We start from the raw sequence: 19352 nt of genomic DNA on the forward strand, positions 1-19352 counted from the left end.
TTGCTCAGAAAGGCCAAAGATGAACAATATTATAACAATATATGGTCTAAATGTACCACAAATGGTCAAAGCCATAGTACCGGTACTCAAAACAGACGGGTTGACTTGGACAGAAAACTAATAATTTGTATTTTTTATTTCTATTTTTATCTCGACTGCAGTCGACGGATGATGACAACAATAAGCAGTCAACTGTAAATATGTATATGCTTCAACCTGGTAGATAGGACATATTGCCAACCACATCCACAAATTATCAGCATGCATTGAGCTTAAATTGCCTGGTGTTGAAATTAAATTGACTGTATTGAATTTAATTAGATTGTACTGAGTTTAAATTTAGTATTCAGTCCTGAATTTAACCTTGACTGCACAGAATTTAACCTTGACTGCACAGAATTTAAATTTGCTGTATTGAGTTTAAATTGGCAGTATTGAATTCATTTAAATTGACTGTATTGAGTTTAGAATGACAGATTTGACTGAATTGACTGATAGAGTTGAGTTTTTATGCCACCGCCGGCGACAGCCATGGCCGGAGGCATTATGTTAGGCATTATGTTCCTGAGATATCATGTTCATGAGAACATGATATCTCAGGAACGCCTGGAGGGAATTTAATCACACAAATGTAACATAAATGTTGTCCACTCAGCCTCAATGGGAAGGAACAGCATATGGCCGTCAAAGGTCAAGGTCACTGTGTGTTACCTCACAAAAATCATGTTTTGGACCCAACTCAAAAAGTAATTATGACAAGATTTCACACAAAAGTATTATAGTGTAAAATTATGAAATGCAGATTTTGTTGGTCAAAGATCAAGGTCACGATGACCTGAATAGGCACATTTCAGACATGTCAATATAGTGATAAGAAAACTAGTGGTGGAAAAAGTATCAATACTGCAATATAGAAATACTCTGTCACAAGTAAAAGTCAGGGAATTCAAAACGTAATTGGGTAAAAGTATAAACGTATTGGTATCAAAATGTACTTAAAGTACCAAAAGTAGAAAGTACTCATTATACAGAATGTCCCATTTCAAGTTCACAATTTGTCGCATCGCGACGCATTGTGAGTTTGTAGATCGCCTATTTTCAAATGGCCGAAATGGCTGAAGTGGTTAATGTATGTTTTGTAATAATAGTCAATAATCAGAATGTACAAAGTAACTAGTAACTAATGTTTTCAAATAATTATAGTGGAGTAAAAGTATAATATTTTTCACTAAGATGTAGTGGAGTAGACGTAAAAGTACAGAACATTTTGAATACTCCAGTTAAAGTAAAAAATACCGCAAATTTGTACTTACCTTACACCACTGAAGAATACACATAATAACTTTTTACTAAACTCCCTTGAGTTTACATCCACAGACGTGGATGTAAACAGCAACTGGTTGGTGGAGGCACACAACCAAGATGCAGTATTTGTAGTTTATTATTTCCTTATTAAATCAGACGAAGCTAAATGGAACGCTGCGTAGAAAGATCCACAAAGGAGAAGACTGATTGGGTTCAGTCCTAGTTCAGGATTCGGCACATGTACCGCAACCATTAAATCATAACATTTTCATGTCAAGGACCCCCCAAATTGATATGTATTAGGCCACGGACCACCCATTTGGAAAGATTTTGTGCCCGGAAACCCCATAAGAGAAGACTTTTGTTGTTAAATGAGATTTAGTGCATATCGTTCTACAAATGTCTCTACTGTAGGTGTAGGGAGAGAAATGTATGATAGTAATTCTTATACATTCTCCCACTGGGTTAATGGCTTAACTTCTACTTCATGAAATGATAGTGAAATTAACCACTTTCAACCTGGTGTCCATATTTTTGGGCATGTCATTTTACATTTTCAAAATGTAAAAAAGAAAAAAGAACACATCTACATGGTCACAACACTTGATCATGTGATGCATTGTGACGTTGTGCGATTAAACATTTTTTAAAGTATAATAGGGCTTAAGTGGTTAAAGTGTTTCTCACTTTGCTGCGGACCCCCCAGCAAGGACCCCTGGGGTTGTCCGGACCCCACTTTGAGAACCATTACGCCATCAGTGGACACACACCAGTTAAACTTGAACAAAAAAACAATAAGCGACTGTTCATTTTCTCCATTCTATCTCATTCTCTGTGAGAGACTAAGCATTAGCATAATTGTATTAGCATAATTGTAATCCGCTCTAGCCTGACCAGTTGGATGTCACTGCAGACTTGTTTTTCACATGCTGTTCTGAGATACATCAAATTATAGACTGACTCTTACCAAACAGTCAACTTTGAGGCAATATTTTTTACGGCGCCTCAAAGTTTTTTATCTAGCGACAACAGCCTCATTATGCTACAGCAGGTCATAATTATGGCATAGTAAATCTCTATGACATAATGCACAACAGCTCTTCTCTGCCTTCTATCTCCTTGTTTTCGCCGTGGGCTTTCTGTGGACTCTCGGAAACAGTAGCATTTTAGAACCCTGACTGTGTAGTTTAAAATGGTTTATTTCTAGAACATAGAACCATGACTTTGTGTTTTTTTATCAAACTTGATTTTCAGGGCGCTATGCGGCCTTCAAATCCAGTCCTATACTGCGCTGATCAGAGCAATGGTCAGTGAGTTATGTCCATTTGGCAGTCTTAAACACTGCTGTAACACTACTGTAGTAGCGACCCATATTTGTGAAATTTGTGCCCCGGGTGTGACTATTCTCATGGCCAACCCCTGAACAGTGTTTGTGGCGCGTTTGGTGCAGATTGGAGCAACGTTGTGCCTGTACGGTCCCCGGGGGCCCCTGACGTTGCCCCTGGGGGCCACACATGCCCCCTGGTGTGGCTAGTCTCATGGCAGACCCCTGAACAGTGTTTCTGCCAAGTTTGGTGTGGATTGGAGCGACAGTGCACCTGTGGCCCCTGGTGTTGCTATTCTTTTTTCTTTTTTTTCCCCTCTAGATTTTTTATCCCACGATTTTTGTTTCGTGCAATTGCCTATGCTGTAATTCTGGGCGCTACTCTCCCTCTGCCAGCCTGGGGAGAGCCCCGAACTGAGCTCATGCTTCCTCCAATGCATGAGGAGTGAGCAGACGGCTTCTTATCACCTGACAGGGGGGAGTTACCCCGGTAGGACATAGCACGTGGAAGGAACACGTTATTCCAACCAGTTCCTTTCCCCTCCATCAGGCGCCCCGGCTGACCAGGGGCAGGCAGTATAGAGACCAGGATTACTGCATGTTTTTTGTGAGGGTAGGCCTACCTACGGGGAGAACATGCAAACTCCACGCAGAAAGGCCCTTTTGGTGTTGCAATTCTGATGGCAGACCCCTGACCAGTGTTTGTGCCAACAGTGCGTCTCGCAAGTCCGGATATTACTACTATTTGCTACGTCCACCATCCACCCATTAGGCAATTTTAGAATACAATTCTACAACCTTTTACCTGTTTGTACCTTTTAACAAACAAAATTCTAGATCCCTCTAAATTTACCACAAATAAGTGACCACACTAACGTGTGCTGATGCCACCTCCAGCCTGGAACACCCCAGCAGCACAGCGACCAGCATCCCCTACTCCCCCAGCAAGGACCAGACCTCCTCCACCCACAACCCCTCAGGCCCCCTGGCTTACGGAGGAGGAGGAGGGGGAGGAGGAGTGGACGGGAAGAAGAGGCACAGTCCCAGCTCGTACGGGGGAAAGACCAGCAAGCTGAGCAGGGTGGGAGGCCTGGAGAGTCTCTTCAGGAAGGGAAACGGGACCGGGGGCATACTGGCCTCAGGGCCCGACTCACCCAGACAGGTAGTGTAAAGGAGACTCTGTCTCTCTCTTGTTTTGTATTTGTGTCGTCTCTGTCTCACTTTCTCTTACCCTGTTCCTTTAAAGAAATCTCAATAAAAGGCAATGGCAAACAGAAAGGGTTTTTAGCTGTGATTTAAAAGAACATTTGTAGCACCCAGCAGTTTTCTGGGAGTTTTTCCTTTCTTTCCCCAAATATATGTGGCGCATAAAAATGTGCCATTGCTTCTCTATGTTTAGTTGTGATTCTAAGCAGACCTGTACCAAATAACCTGAGATGTCTGGATGGTTCATGATATAGATTTAAAAAATCTGATCGGACATGTATTTTGGCCCTAAACGATACAAAGATTTATAAAAAATCGGACATATTTTTTAAATAGATCATTTGACAGACCGGTAGACTATGTAAAAAAAAAAACAGCGTTCTGAATTAACCCATTAAGACCTGAGGCCGATTCTAAAAATGTTTTCTAAACCTAACAGTTTTTTGAAAAAAAAATCTAAAAAATATTTTTTTCACGATTTTTCAAAAATAGCAGATCTACAAGCTCATAGCGCGGCACTCGGTGCCGCGCTATGAGCTTGTATATCTGCTATTTTTTAATAGCCAAAGAAATCTAAAGTTGTATGATCGATTATTTTTTAGGGAGACCTGTAAAGGCACTGTTACAGTAGTCAGGTCTACTGAAGATGAATGCATGGACAAGTGTTTCTAAATCCTGCTGAGACATAAGTCCTTTAATCCGTGATATATTCCTAAGTTGATTGTAGGCTGACTTTGTAATGGTGTTAATGTGGCTTTTAAAATTCAGGTCTGCGTCCATGACTACACCAAGATTTTTGGCTTGGGTTGTGGTTTTTAAACATTACCAATTGAAGCTGAGCACTGACTTTTAAGTGCTTGTATAGCGCTGACTTTTAAGTGCCTGTAATAAATCTTAATCTTTATCCTTCTGCATCCTGTGGATCACTACAGTATAATGCTAATACTAATACTATGTTTTGTCTTGTTCTCTCTGCTAGGCCAAACTGCATCACTGACCCCAGCCTGTTCCATATAGACTGAATGTTGGGCAGCTGCACAGGCCAAACACCCCATGTCATCTGTGACCTCACCAACCTTGCACTCCCGTCTCAATGCCGTCACCCTGATTTACATCGTAATGACAGTTTCACACCTCAGCTGCAATGACTTCTGGGGATCAGAGTCTTTTATAGGAATCCGACAACACTGGCTCCTCCCATTTCATTAGTACCGTGCCATGCCCACATATGGGCACAACGGTAGTTCCTGCTTTTAACTTCAATCTTGGCGATGGACGGTTGGATGAAATTCTGCCGTGGGTCACTATGGTTATGGCCTTTTCACAACAGGATATGTTAAATCCCCCAAAATACTTCTGGAACTCTCTGCGGAAGGGAATTTCGCTTCAGTTTTTCAAAGTTTTCAATGGCATTGATGATTTCTACCGTGGCTATGGCTATACATGTTTATTGGAACTTTTTTTTTTAACCGTTTCCTGCTTGAGGCCACATCCTGGTTCCTGTATTGGGTCAGGTGACCAGGAAGCAGCCTCTGATTTATGGGAGTTTGAACATTGAAGGACCCGTCAACACTATGGACTTGTAGAACATCTGCAGTTATCCTACTCTTTCTCTCTCTCTCTCTCTCTCTCTCTCTCTCTCTCTCTCTCTCTCTCTCTCTCTCTCTCTCTGTCTGTCAGTCCTTTCTCTCTATCCATTCTGTGTTCTGTGGATGCCTTCATCTCTCCATCCAGCATGCCTGTGTTCAAAGTGCACTTAACCCCTCTCACTCTCACTCTCTCTCTCTCTCTTTACCCCTCTCTCTCCCTTTCATCAACTCCAGACCAATGTCTCTCCATATTACCAGGCCCAGGGCCTGTTGGTACAAGGGAAGTAATCGATCATACCAGACAACACACAGACACTCGTCTCTATTAAGCTCGTTGAATTTCAATGAAGCAAGAAAATCAGGGCTTTTTCGAGGATCGTTCCCGCCTTTTTCTTTTCCTTGGTCTTTGTTTTTAAACGTTGCAAGAAACACAAATTAATTTCATTTGTGTGTCAGGACTTGCATCCAAGACGGAATTATTATTATTATTATTATTATTATAATTATTATTACGATGGTGTTGGATATTGTTTGTTTTGTTGGGTCATTGTTTTGTTTTTGTATAATAATTTATCATTCTTAAATGATTGTTGCTGTTATTTTGTTTTGTTTCTTTCTTTAACCAAGTACCAAGTTGAACTAGAGACATTTTGAGCAAAAAAAAATGTACGGCATTTTTGACGAAAGAAGTTGAAAGTATTATGACGGAAGTTCATATTGTTTAAAAATGTGTACATAAGTTTTATTATTTTTGTATTTATATTTTTCCCCCCCCTTTTTACTAAAACGAATGAGCTAAAGATGGTGACGGTGTATTTTAATAGAGGCCTATGTTTCATTATCTTGTAGAAATGGACCTGTGAGAGTACCAGTACCAGTAAATGCTGGTAAACGTTGGTTGTAACTAATGAGCCTTTTTGTGCAGGACTGCCACAGAATGTCTGTCTTGCAGTGGTTCTCAAAGTGGGGACTCCCAGGGGTCCTTGAAGGGGTTCCAGGGGGTCTCCAACAAAATGAGTTAATATACCATCAAAATCAGTTTAACCATTTTAACCCTATACATCGGTTGTTGGCGTGATGCATTGTGAGCTTGTAGATCTGCTATTTTGAAAGAATCTTGAACAAATGTGAACAATGTGGAATATTTTTTAATTGTTTTTAACACATCGGGTGCCAGCATTTTTTCATAACAACTTACCGTGGGTGCCAGCATTCTCCCCATTGACTGCGCTTTACTGTTTCAAGCTTCCGCGTGCGTTACAAGCAAATCCACGCAAACAAAAATCATCGATTCATGTTGTCCCATGAGCCTGGCTACAGCCTGGAACCATAACATTACCCCGGGGGGGGATCGCGCATCGCGCATGACCGGTTTTCCCCACAGGAAACAGATTCGGAGATATAGGCGTTTCAAAGTAGGAAATAGACAGGAAGCGGATGGGGAAAAAAAATTGTTTCCAGTGAGCGATCTGGCACTTCCTTCGCAGGATTACAATGGGTGCTCCCAGAGCTGCTCTAGCCCCGCCCGCGCGGAGAAAAACGAAAAAAACAAAAAGACTAAACTCACGGTTCAGACCGTGTTCGGCACCGAAGCGGCGGAACCGCCACTATGTAAACACACGGTTCAGACCGTGTTTGGCACCCGATGTGTTAACAACACGTCTTTGGGGGACAGTCCAAATTTTAACACCGAAAATGTTCTCTTATGGGGTTCCCTGGGCACTGAGAAAGAATATATTGGGTTTCCGGGGTCGAATTCATATTCATTTCGGGGTCCTTGACACGAAACAGTTTGAGAACCACTGTTGTAAAGGGTTAGCATTGATTGAGGGTCCACGGTACGGCCACTGTAGTTGAGGAATTATAATGAATGTTATCAGCTCTTACTGCCTGATCTGCTGACCTTTCATAGGAATCATTACATTACACATTATAGGGACCACTGCATAGGAAGTCGCATACTTTCTCACTCCAAGCATGATGTAGCACAGTTCTAAAAACATTTTAACCCTTTAAGACCTGAGGCGATTCTTTAAAAAAATCTAAATCCTAACAGTTTTTGGAAAAAAATCTAAATATATTTTTTTCAAGATTTTTCAAAAATAGCAGATCTACAAGCTCATAGCGCGGCACTCGGTGCCGCGCTATGAGCTTGTATATCTGCTATTTTTGAATAGCCAAAGAAATCAAAAGTGACACAGATGCGTCCCAGGTCTCAAGGAGCCCCGAAGTAGAAAGTATCTGGCTATTTTACCAAATGTTTCAAAAACTCACAGTGAGCTTGTAGATCGGCTAGTTTACCCCTATAAAATAGAGCTAAAGTAGTTAAACTGATTTTGAAGCTGTATTTTACCCCCTGGAACCCCCTCAAGGACCCCACCTTAACCCATTAAAACCGGTATAATATATTAGCGTTGGCTATTCAAAAATAGCTGCTATTTTGGGATAAAAAAAAAAAAAAGTGTTCGATTTTTTTTTATCATTGTGAATGTTTTAACAAAATAATTTCTCTTCTGGGGGGTCCCTGGCACAAAACATTTTCAGATGGGGGGTCCGCGGTCAAATATATATCAATTTGGGGGTTGGCACGAAAAAGTTTGAGAACTACTGGTTTAGGCATTTGTAGAATCGGCCTCAGGTCTTAACTCATTCAATGCCAATGACGTCTTTTGACGGCCGTTTTCAGTTGGTTAATAGTGCCAATGACGTCTTTTGACGTCTCCTAAAAAAAAAAACTTTTTCAAAAAAAATGTTTTTCAAAATTTTTCAATTTTTTTTTTTTTTTTTTTTTTTTTTTAAATCTCAAAGGAACTAGGAGAAAACGATTTTCAAAAAGTTAATGCTCCATCCACTTCAATGTTAAAAAAGAAACGGAGAAAAAAATAACATTTTTCCATATGTAGTCAATCATGGCACAGGGATCAAAAGCTTGAAATAAGCCTGGCACTGAATGAGTTAAGGCCTTCGCAGACAGGGTGCGATTTTTCGCATGGAAAAAACGGACAATATCATTTTTTACCGAATTTACCGTGCAGCGATGCGTTTTTTTTCCAATCGAACCCAGTTCGATTTGTGCGTCTTTTCGCATGCGGTAAAAACTGATTGACTAATCGCACCCTGTCTGCAAAGGCCTTTAATGGGTTAAGCAGCAGTAGTTCTTTTAAATTTCAAGGACCCCCCAGTTTGCTATGCATTAAGCCACGGACCCTCATAACTCTGAGAGCGTACAAAAGGAACCCTTACAGGATACAGACCTATAATGGTCCATTTGGTTTATAACTATCAAATATTTAGCTGGGGACCCCCCCAAGGACCCCTGGGGTTTCCCGGACCCCACTTTGAGAATCACAGTTCTGTGAAATCAGGCCCTGGTGGTTTAGTATTGTAATAGGAAAGGGCCCACATTCCTGTTGCCTGTGGTTCACCCCTTTAATCACACTTCTTCCAATGTTAAGAATGTTTATTTTTTTGACGTTTTTATCTAATAGTCTAAGAAAGACTGGTTGAAGCTCAGAGAGATTATGATTGTTGTATGTTTCGAGTGAAGTGAAACCCGAGTTCCTTTGAAATGCCTTCAGTTGCTATATGTACTGCATGTCGTTCTGCCATTGGAATCAGAGATTATCAATGGTTCCCAGTACATCCTAACACAATATTCAGCAAGGCGGTACTAGTATACAGTTTGAATCAGCATTTTTAGCCCAAAAAAACAACAGTCTGCCAGCCACAGCGTGCATCTGTCTCCACAACCTGTTATGAGTTTGTTTAATGGAGCAAAACAAATATCAGGTCAAAGAGAATGAAGAAAAAGCAGAACATAAAATAACTTTGTAATCTGTTTTGTAATCATCTACCAAAAGCGCAATCCTTGTGCATCAGGCACTGCTAAGGTAAGGACAAAGTAGCCCAGTCCATTTAACACATAAACCCTATATACTTAGCTGAGTGGGGTCCCTTATATACTCAGTAAAGTAGTATTTATTTTTCTACACCAAATGTCTTCGCCGAAAGTAGACGATCGCCGAAGGTTCACCCCAGAATAGAGATGCTAGGGGTTCGTGTGGTAAAAACAGAAAGTCATTACTCAAAGAAATTGAAGGTATTTTGGAGGCGTTTGACACAGGTTTGACCCAGTGCGAGGTTTCTGAGTGTCGTACCAAACTGGTACTTGCCAACTGCTTTAGCGGAGACAGCCAGGGTTCAGTGTTATCTCAGAGCTATCTCAGCACTAATGAACACTTCACATTGATTAATCCACTGCGTACGATAAGGATTCATGAGATCTCTATCATGTAGGTAATTTACTTGGTCTTCTTGCCTGTTCTTATTGGCCTTTTTCTGAGAAGGGGAAAAAAAGAACCAAGATGTTGCAACTGTAGCACCTATGATGTTATTGCATGGTTTGTGGCAAACCTCATTATTATTGTCACTGTCGGGCAGAAACCTTGTATGTCCAAATCTGTTACTTTTCAGGAAATGGAAAAAAGAACCAGTGTTCCAATTGATCCAATGTAGTTATTATTTAGCTCTTGTTAATGCTGTTCATTATGAAACCCACAAACACACTGAACAACTTTTGACCTTGTGCGTCCAAATTTTGGGCATGTCATTAGGTAGGTTAACATTTTCAAAATGTTTGAAAACTTTTAAGAATAGCAAAAATAGCAGATCTACCAGATAACAACTGGCCTTTCATTTATGGGGAAAACAAAGGTGAAATATTGAGATGCAAGGTTACTGCCTGAGAGCGACGATATGTGATTGGGGGGTGAGGGCAGGGCACCTCACTGTTCAGCCAAACTGTTTCAGGCCCTCAAAGGAGCCAACAGTGGTTGAACTCCACAATTTCTTGTCGTCCTAAAGAGAAAAGCTAAATTTTTGCAATGTTTTGTTCGAGTTAGATTCAGTGTGAACACGTATTGGTGCCTAGATATGTTTGAGGCACACAACTACCCCAAACGACTATCAAGTGTTGTAGGATGTGAGGACAAAATGTTATTCAGTCTGTTGTTTTCAGAGCAGCTGCATGGTGTCTACATCACACAGATATGGAGGTCTTAAAGCTTCCTTTCTCCTTTTTGCACTTTGTAATAATGCCCAGATCTTTAAATCTATTTCTATTTATATAAATATTTGAAAAATATATAAAGCTCTATTGGTAATACGTTTTTTTTTCTTTTGTCAACTACAGTAGAAAAATACTGTATGAAGTACATGGTGACTTGGGAGGAGGCCCCCTAAACCAGCACACTGTTGTTTTTTAGTTTTGTTTTATCTTTTTAGCATTTGATCCAAACTCTTTCTGAATGTGGAATGTTTCTGAACAAAGATTTTTCTACGAGTTGGGATCGCAACCCTCTCACTTCAAGACGTTCAAGAAATGGATTTTCTATCAAAGAAAGAAATAACACTTGCTGTTAAAAAGGAAAAAAAAATAGAAAAAAAGGTCTTATATCCATGCTTTTATTAAATGATTTCAAATGGATGTTGTGGTTTTGTTTGACTAAAACACATCAGCCATGCCAGGGCTAGGGGTAAGATAAGTATAAATAAGTATTAAAAAAATAAAATAATAATAATAAACCTTTTTAATGATCCCTGGAGGGAAATTCAGGTGTCATAGAAGCAACAGCAGTAAGACGGATACACAGGTGAGAACCAATAAACCAAATAAATAAAACAGTTTGAAGATTGAGTTTAGATTCTGACACTAGACATGATCTGAGTATGAATATACATACTTATATGAATGAATATGAATATTTGTACAGTCTATTATTGAGTGTATGGATGGATATACAGTGAGTGATGAATGAGAATTGAATATAATACACTGTCTTTCCACAGTTAACCTCAAGCACATGAACCCTAGCGACCCTATTATGGGGGCGGACATTAGGCGAAAATAACCGACCCACAAGCTCATAACGCATCACATCATCACGCGTTAGTGAGCTTGTAGATTGGCAATTTTTGGCAAAGACATTTTGTGTAGAGGAATGAAAAAGGAGCAGACCAAGTATAGTATATCCATTTGGCAAGTGCACCAGAGTTCATGCAGGAGTCAGTAGTAAAAAAAGACAATAGCTGGAGTGTAAGAGCGCATACCACATGAATAAGGCTATAGTGCTTCCTGCAGCTGACCCTGGTTCAAATCTGCACCTGAGGCACTTTACTGCATGTCATCCCCTCTCTCCCACCTTTCCTGTCTCTGTGTTCACTGAAATAAAGCAGAGCCATGAATGCAAAAAAAAAGAATCTTTGAAAAAGACAATAGTTACAGACAGTGCAGGTCTTAACAACTTGAACCCTATATACTTAGTTGACCGGGGTCCACCAGGGCTTTATACTTAGTGCGCTATTGTTTCCCTCTGCACCAAATCTCTTCCACGGAAAATAGACAATCTACATCTAATTGCGGGACGTTGTGAGCTGCTTGTAGACCTGCTGTTTTCCTCACCCCAAAATAGGGATATGTAGGTTGGTGGGATCAGAGCCTTTTATTAGAGAGTTGCGCCAATGAGGGGTCAGAAACAGCGTCGGTCACGTGGTTCATAGCTGGAAATAGTGACATGGAGCCGTCGACGTCAATGCATTCCATGAACTTCCGGTTTAGGGATTTGTCACTATTCGCCAATGTATGTGTATGTAGAAGACCTGGCCCGAAGAAATGAACGGAGTTGGCGTAACTCTCTAATAGATGGCACTGGGTGGGATGGGTGGTGGCTGATTTAAGCAGTCACACCTGGCCTGAGTCAAACCAATTGGACTTAGAGCTACAGTACTGTAGGTGTGCCTGCAATGCCTGCATACCTGTTGTGCATCAAGTTAATCGATGCACAACAGGATAAATCAGTCATCCCCAAAGCATTCAGGGAGAGATAGCCTCTGTAAAGACAGGTTAGGTGTCTGCCTTGTTTCTTCAGTGTCATTTGTTTCTATGTACCACTTTATTACACCTTAGAGTGCCTGTCTCCCCTGGAGGGCCAGGAACAAGGTAGTGGAGATGGTGCACCTTCGGGTGGGTAGAGGTGTCTGGGATGGGTGGGTGTGTGGAGGTCAGTGTGGAGCTCTCAGAGTGTAGTGGGGTTTAAGATGCAACATGCTGTAGGCAGGGAGAGGTGACTGGTAAAGAGGTTCAATGAAGGCAGCGTGCATAAACGGCGGCCGGCGGGAGTAACTCAGCTTTTTAGCAGAAAGTGGTGATGTGCTGGCCCAGAGAGCCCGGGGCTGCCCCCCTCTACCCCTGTGAGTAGACAGACAACAACTTTAGGTTTGCCTTGAAATAAGGATATTTAACTAAAAGACGTGTCCTTATTTAACCGATAAGGGACACACTTTGCTCCTTATTTTTGGGGATCAATCAATGACACACATCTTGCAAATTAAAACGGCTCATACACTATAATACAGGTTGTTAACCACTTAAACCCTCTAGACTTAGTAAACTAGAGTTGTCTTTTCTGTCTACTCCAAATGTCTTTTTGGCTGTCATCCCTCATAGGTGGGTATGAGAAGTGCAGACACTCTGTGTCCGTCTCTGGTGGTATTAAAGCTCTGTGCAATCTATGGCTATGTAGTATCCCAGCTGGGGTCCTTCTGAGTTGGGCTGAAGCAGAACAGTTGGCCCTGGGCCCTTTCAAGGTTTAATTATGGGCAAAAATGGCAAAACAAAAATGGCCCACAGAGACCGGAGCTGCAGCCCTCTCCCATGTCTCCCAGTGCAGACGCCTGGAAGTGTTCCTTCAGGTTAAGTGAGGCAAGGGCTGCTCCCCTCCTCCCTGGTGAAAATGTCCTGTGCTCGGCTAGGAATGTAACATCAGGTACATGTTGTAGAGGAAAAGGGGAGCCCTTGGGCTTAGGCCTGCTTGCGTCCAGCCAGGGATATAGCTAAAAAAACGTTATTGTTTAGGGCAGAAGTCTTCAACAGGGGGTCCGGGACCCCTAGGGGGTCCTCAGAGGTACTACAGGAGGTCCGCCAAATCTTTGTGCGATATGATTTTCTTTTTTACCTTAACCAATTACCCTAGCATCCCTTGACTGAGGAGAACTTTAGCCAAAAATATTTTTGGCAAAGAGGTACTGTAGGTGTAGAGGGAAAAAGGAGCAGACCACGTAAACAAAAGAAGTTGAATCTGAAACACAATTTTATACACTATAGAGGGGTTCCCTGCTTCATCTCTCTCTCAGCTAGGGGGTCCTTGGGCTGAAAACGTTGAAGACCCCTGGTTTAGGGCATAAAAAAACGTGAGCACCCAGTGAGCCGTACATTTAGTTTTTTGAGGTATGTTTGAGTTTAGTGTGAGCTCCAGGTTGCTCATGCTTACAGCCTATCCAGAGAAGAGAGCTCACATGTAGGCGCATAGGTGAAGTGGAGAGAGTCAGTGTGTGTTTGTGGTGGTTCTTAAGCTCCATGTGGTCCATGGCTGTGCAGTAGCCCAGCTGGGGTCCCTCTAAGTTGGGCTGAAGCAGAGCAGTGGGCCCTAGGCACTTTTAAAGTGGAATTAGGGACAAAAATAGCAGATGGCCCAGAGAGACTGACCCAGAGAGACCGCTCCTGCCTTCTTACCAACAAACTAAAGTGCACAGAAATGTGCAAGCTATGAATCTGCAGCAATCAGAGGGAGGAGGAGGAAGATGTAGAAGTTGTCACAAACTGGTTCACTATGATGGTAAATATTAATAGATATGAATACTTCAGAATTGATATTACATCTTTTTGATGATAATGTATGACTTTTTTGTTGTTTGTTTTTTTGTTTATTTTCCTACTTCTTTTGATCAACAGTTGGTGTCATCGAAGGTTGATAACACCACAACCACCAAATGGTAAGGTAAAGTTTATTCATAAAGAGCCATTCAAAACAATGCCCAAACATTCAGGATGGAGGCTGTGGCTGTTTCTCCCTGAATGTTTGTAGGGATGACTATGATTTATGATTTATCCTGGGTGCAACTCCATGTACAACAGGTGCATATAGTCACACCTGCTGTACACACTGTAGTTCAATGTCAAGTTTGAGTCCAATTAGTTGTGACTGCTTAAATCAGCCATCCCCCACGCCACCCCACAAAGTGTTACAAGGTGCTGGACACAGAAAGAATGGCGTATAATAATACAAATGAGTTACATCTGCACCTTGTAAACTAGTGCAATTATGAAAATCTATCTGGAATTACCAGAGTCATAAAAATGACTGTAATGCTCCTAATCCCAAAGGCAAAATACGAAGACCTGTCAACACTTTTGGAAACGCCATTTTCTTATTTACTGTCGACGCAGGCTGTGATTACCTAATAAAAAGTGTAAAAAGTGACTCAATTCAATTGTAACTAAGGTGTTGGCCAGGCGCTGGTATGAAACACAACCCAGACCCCTTCAAGGCCTGTGATTTTTGTGTTGTTTTTTTACAGCCTAAAGGCTGATACTTTGTCGTATGGCGGCGTCACGTGCTGCAAATAGCCAACCAACAACCTCATAACACATCATGGATGCCACGCGTTGTGAGCTTGTAGGTCGGCTATTTCCGGCACGCGGCACGGCCGTACGACACCGCCGAGCATAAATGAAAACCTCTTCTCCACAGCCAGGCTACGCGTGGCCTGCCAGGGTCGGCGTGTAATCACAAAATGTTTATTACACGCCATGCTTTCTGTGGAGTTGACTCTACAGTGCTGAGACAAATCACCTCGGCTGGCAGCTACTGTACATACGGACTAACCACAGAGATTGTGCTATAGGTGGCACAATCTCTAAGAAATAGGTGGCCACTGAGAAGAGTGTCATGGTCCAGTGGAAACCTTGTATGTCCGAAACTGTTACCTTTCAGGGGGAAAAAAATAACCTGATGTGTTCCAATGGATCCAGTATAGTTTTTATTTAGTCACAAGCTCTTGTTAATACTTTTCATTGGTTCAATATTCATAAAACCAACGGACCCAACCATTTTCACTTTCATAATAATAAAAAAAGAAACCTGGCAAAAATAGCACATCTTGCGTCTTGCTTGCGAGCTTGTAGATTGGCTATTTCCGCTACTTTCGTTCACTGTTGTACGAAGAAGTAGGACATTACTTTAAAGTTGAAATATGGAGATACAAGGGAAATGTCTGCCCGACAGCAACAACATCATGGAGTGAATGAGGAGGACGTTCTGGTCTAGTCACTTTGGCCCTGTGGTGGGACCCGGGCTAATTCTTCAAGATGGCCCCTTTTCCTCCACGCACTCCCTCTCCTCTCCCCCCTGTTATGTCCATATTTAGGGATAATCAATTTGGGCTGATGTCGGTGATGTCCATATGGATGCATGGACAGAAACTTTTGCCTAACGATGTCGATTTGCACATGTCCACATGTCATTCATTTTGAAATACTCATCACTAATAAATGAGAAAACAAGAACAGTGATAAACTAGATCAATTTCACACTAGGGGATCCAAATGTTTGATGTTCACCCTTAAGTCAGGACCTCGTCCATGAAGTTTCACAATGTTCCTCTTTTAAAGAGGGGCTTTGTCCACGACCCACTTCTCCCACTGAACTACATAGAACCAGAGTCCTTGATAAAATACAGCGTTTATATAGCCATGCAATGTTGAGTTCTGTTTTGTGCTGCAAGTATGTAGGCTAACAATGGCCTGCATAACTTCGCTACGGCGACATGCTCAACATTCTAAAAGATCACACTTGTGGTCAGGTGGGTGGGCCTCAAATGCGTTTGACTGTGCGTGTGTGCAGCCTATATAGTCGCTTCTTTTGGGCTTGTTTTCGTAGGCCCGGCCGCTTGTTTCTCTCGCAAAACACGGCAACACTAGTGTTGTTGAGGGATTCTGCTCTGCTTGGAATCCTGCTCCCAGTAAGGATTTATGGGAGGTGGTTTCTATCGTTGCTCTGGTCTTGACTTGTCCTTGACTTAACTCATAGTGGCTCTACACTGTAAAATCTCGAGTGTTGGTTTAACTCTGAGGGTGTAAAGCATCAATTTCTTCCACTCTCAGAGTTAAATCAACACTCAGGGGACTGTGTGTGATTGAGGTCAGTGAATGGATTTATCATCCTTTATGAACAGAAGCTGTCTTGTCCACAACCTCAGCCACGCATTCATTCTTTCTTTGCATTTTAAATCAAAGCTTCCCCCGCTGGTCTGGTTTTGTCCAACTACATGTATGTAATATCAATTTGGTATGCCAAGAGTTTTGATCTTCTTTCCTGACATAAAGTCTGCAGTCCCTAGCCGAAGAACAAAGAAGTGATTCTCACCCTTTTTAAATTCAAGGACCCCCAATTTTATATGCATTCATCTCTGGAACCACAATCTACACTGCAAAATCATCAGTGTTCATCTAACTGTAGTACCCTACTACAATTGTCTTTACATATTTATTTCTAATGTGATATTTCTCATGCATTTCATTTAACACATACTATATATACAGCATGGATTGGTTGTTAACCACATGAACCCTATAAGGCACCCTGGCGTTTACAAGCTCTTGGCCGCCAGATTGTATTTACATTCAAATGACATTTAAATGAGCTCCAACTAGCATGGCAACACAGTTGGTACATAAACAGAGTTTCAAAACCCTGGGTATTTGTTTATTTTATCTTATGATGTTTTATTTTATTTGGATCAGCAGGGCAATTTTATAGAGTGACTCACGTGATTGTAGAATAAAAACCTTTCTGTTATTACATTCAATCCTTGTGTTTGCATATGTGGTTCAGTTGGTTATGTAAGTATGATGCATGACAGTTTTAAGCTCACCATGTCAGCGTAGCTATACTATCAGAATCATATGCCTAAATCTAGTTAGCTACTGTAGATATGTTAGCCTGGTGAACCCTCCCTCCGGAAATCTCATTTATCAATGGATATGAGATTTTCCGGAGGGAGGGGCTTTACCAGGCTATAGATATGTAGCCTACATCCTAATATTACATTTATGTAAGCCCTCGCCAATTCACCTCCCATGCTAAAGGGTAGGCTATGATCCTCTTGAAACCAAATTAGAATTATGTGGGTGGGATATATGTAACTATCAGTCATTTAGCTGGGTACCCACTGGAACCCCCCCAAGGACCCCTGGGGGAGGGGGGCCTGGAGCCAGTGCCCTTGTCACTAGGGTCTATGATTGCACTTATGTTGATAGGGTATTAGTGTTGAGGGCGTTCCAGGCGAGTGTTTCCCAAATGTTTTCCACTCGAGACCCAAAAGGGAAATTAGGTGTCTCCCCGAGACTCAAACTTACAGAAATACATTAGAGTATTGGGAAATAAGCTTTAAATCAGCTGACAATAATTATTGCCTAAAAATATCACATAAATCAATGGTCAAATGCAACATCTTGTATGTACAAAATCACAGGTTTAACGCCTAAAACAGCCAATATGGCTCCTATGTCTCCTGTAGGGGCCTAGGGGGTTGTACTTTCCAGTACAGTACGCTGGTGTAGAGCAGTGGTTCTCAACCTGTCCCCAGGGGGGTCCCCACATGATTTTTCTTTTGGGGGGGGGGTCCCCAGATGTCAGTGAAGTGACAATTTAAGGACTTTTAAGACCTTTTTAATACCTCAAAGAAAGAAAAGAAAGAAAAGACCATTACTGCATCAGAAGTCATCAACAAACTATACTAAAAAAACATTGTCACACATTGGCCAAATTGTCAAATAATAGAAATATTTATTTGCGAGGCGTTGTGAGCTTGTAGATCGGCTATTTTCACAATATTTATCTGTGTAACCTTAAGACAAAATTAAATGCCTCAACTCTTACATTCCAAGTGCTTGTCAGGGACCAGGATTAGGGGTCCCCAGTTCAAATATGATTATTTTGTCCTGAAAAGGTTGAGAACCACTGCTCTAGAAGAAGCTGAGCTTGATATGTCGGGGGAGGTTTGTCTTCCACACATGCCATTCAGAGCCCTCAATGCGAGCGCTTTCCTCACTTAAAGGTCTCGCTCTGTCGAGCTGACCAATGAACCAAGTGCCTCCTGTTGTCATCAGAGTTAATTAGAGTCCTCAGTGATAATGTATCCATTTGTAACTCAGAGTATACACATGTAACCTTAATGGTCACTTATGGGTCCATTTGGTTACTTTTGTACAGTTTAGTTAACACTTAGGATTTTGCTGTGTGGTATGTAAATGCATGAGCTTCACTGAAAGCACTGTGGGATATACTGTATTATTATACACCAATGTCCCTGGTTATAAATGTGTGGGTGGCTGATAGTGGCTCTAATTTGTATCTAGTTGAAGGTGCTCTAATATGGTTAAACAAATAAGTTATAACGATAAACAAATACAATCTATTGATAAAGAATATGATGATGTATTTTCAATTATTACATTTTTTTAAATAAATGTTAGTACAGTATGTATTGCACATTTGTTGGGAGGGTAATGAACATTGAATCCATAGTATGACTTCTTACTTACTTTTTACATTCTGAAGGTTCAAATGAACAGATTCCTTAACCTTTCATGTGCATTTTGGAGGAACTTTAAAACAGCTCTATTGGGAAGTTGCTCTGAATGACTTCACATTAAAGGCTGCTTTTGTGCAACAGTCCCTAAGCTTTTTGTTAGGAGACTAGTCTAGGCTACTTCAAACAGTCCAGGTCACAAGGTGAGGACATATTAACCCCAGTTCACCTTCCATACAGGATTACAAATAACTTTTAATGCTGGTTAGTAGTAATATTCAGAAGAAAAGTACTTTATTTATTGTCTTCATCAGACTGACAGGCCAGGGGACTATGTTTCCGTCCGTTCGTCTGTCCGTCCGTCCGTGTACAGCTTATCTCGTACACCACAGTTTGATCTGCGTCGAACTTTGCACGCACACACACTCCCTTTTTCAAATTATGGAAATGATGGTGGTGCTATAACAGCCCGCTTTATGTTTTGGCCTATAACTCTTGAA

At 41.4% G+C, this 19352-nt stretch overlaps 1 protein-coding gene across 3 annotated transcripts in view; it reads left to right on the plus strand.

Annotated features, from left to right (window-relative positions):
- Positions 1-7468, plus strand: part of atxn7l1 (ataxin 7-like 1) — a 59374-nt gene extending 51906 nt beyond the window's left edge. For all 3 annotated transcript variants that reach the window (XM_084049614.1, XM_084049612.1, XM_084049613.1), the window contains 2 exons: positions 3527-3791; positions 4815-7468. In XM_084049614.1, coding sequence (XP_083905740.1) covers positions 3527-3791; positions 4815-4832 — 283 coding nt within the window. In that variant the 3' untranslated portion in view covers positions 4833-7468. The remainder of the gene's footprint in view (positions 1-3526; positions 3792-4814) is intronic.
- Positions 7469-19352: the final 11884 nt, after the last annotated feature.

This window comes from Gymnoscopelus microlampas (genome assembly GCF_963454915.1).
Source record: "Gymnoscopelus microlampas genome assembly, chromosome: 23".
In the NCBI taxonomy this organism is placed as follows: Eukaryota; Metazoa; Chordata; class Actinopteri; order Myctophiformes; family Myctophidae; genus Gymnoscopelus; species Gymnoscopelus microlampas.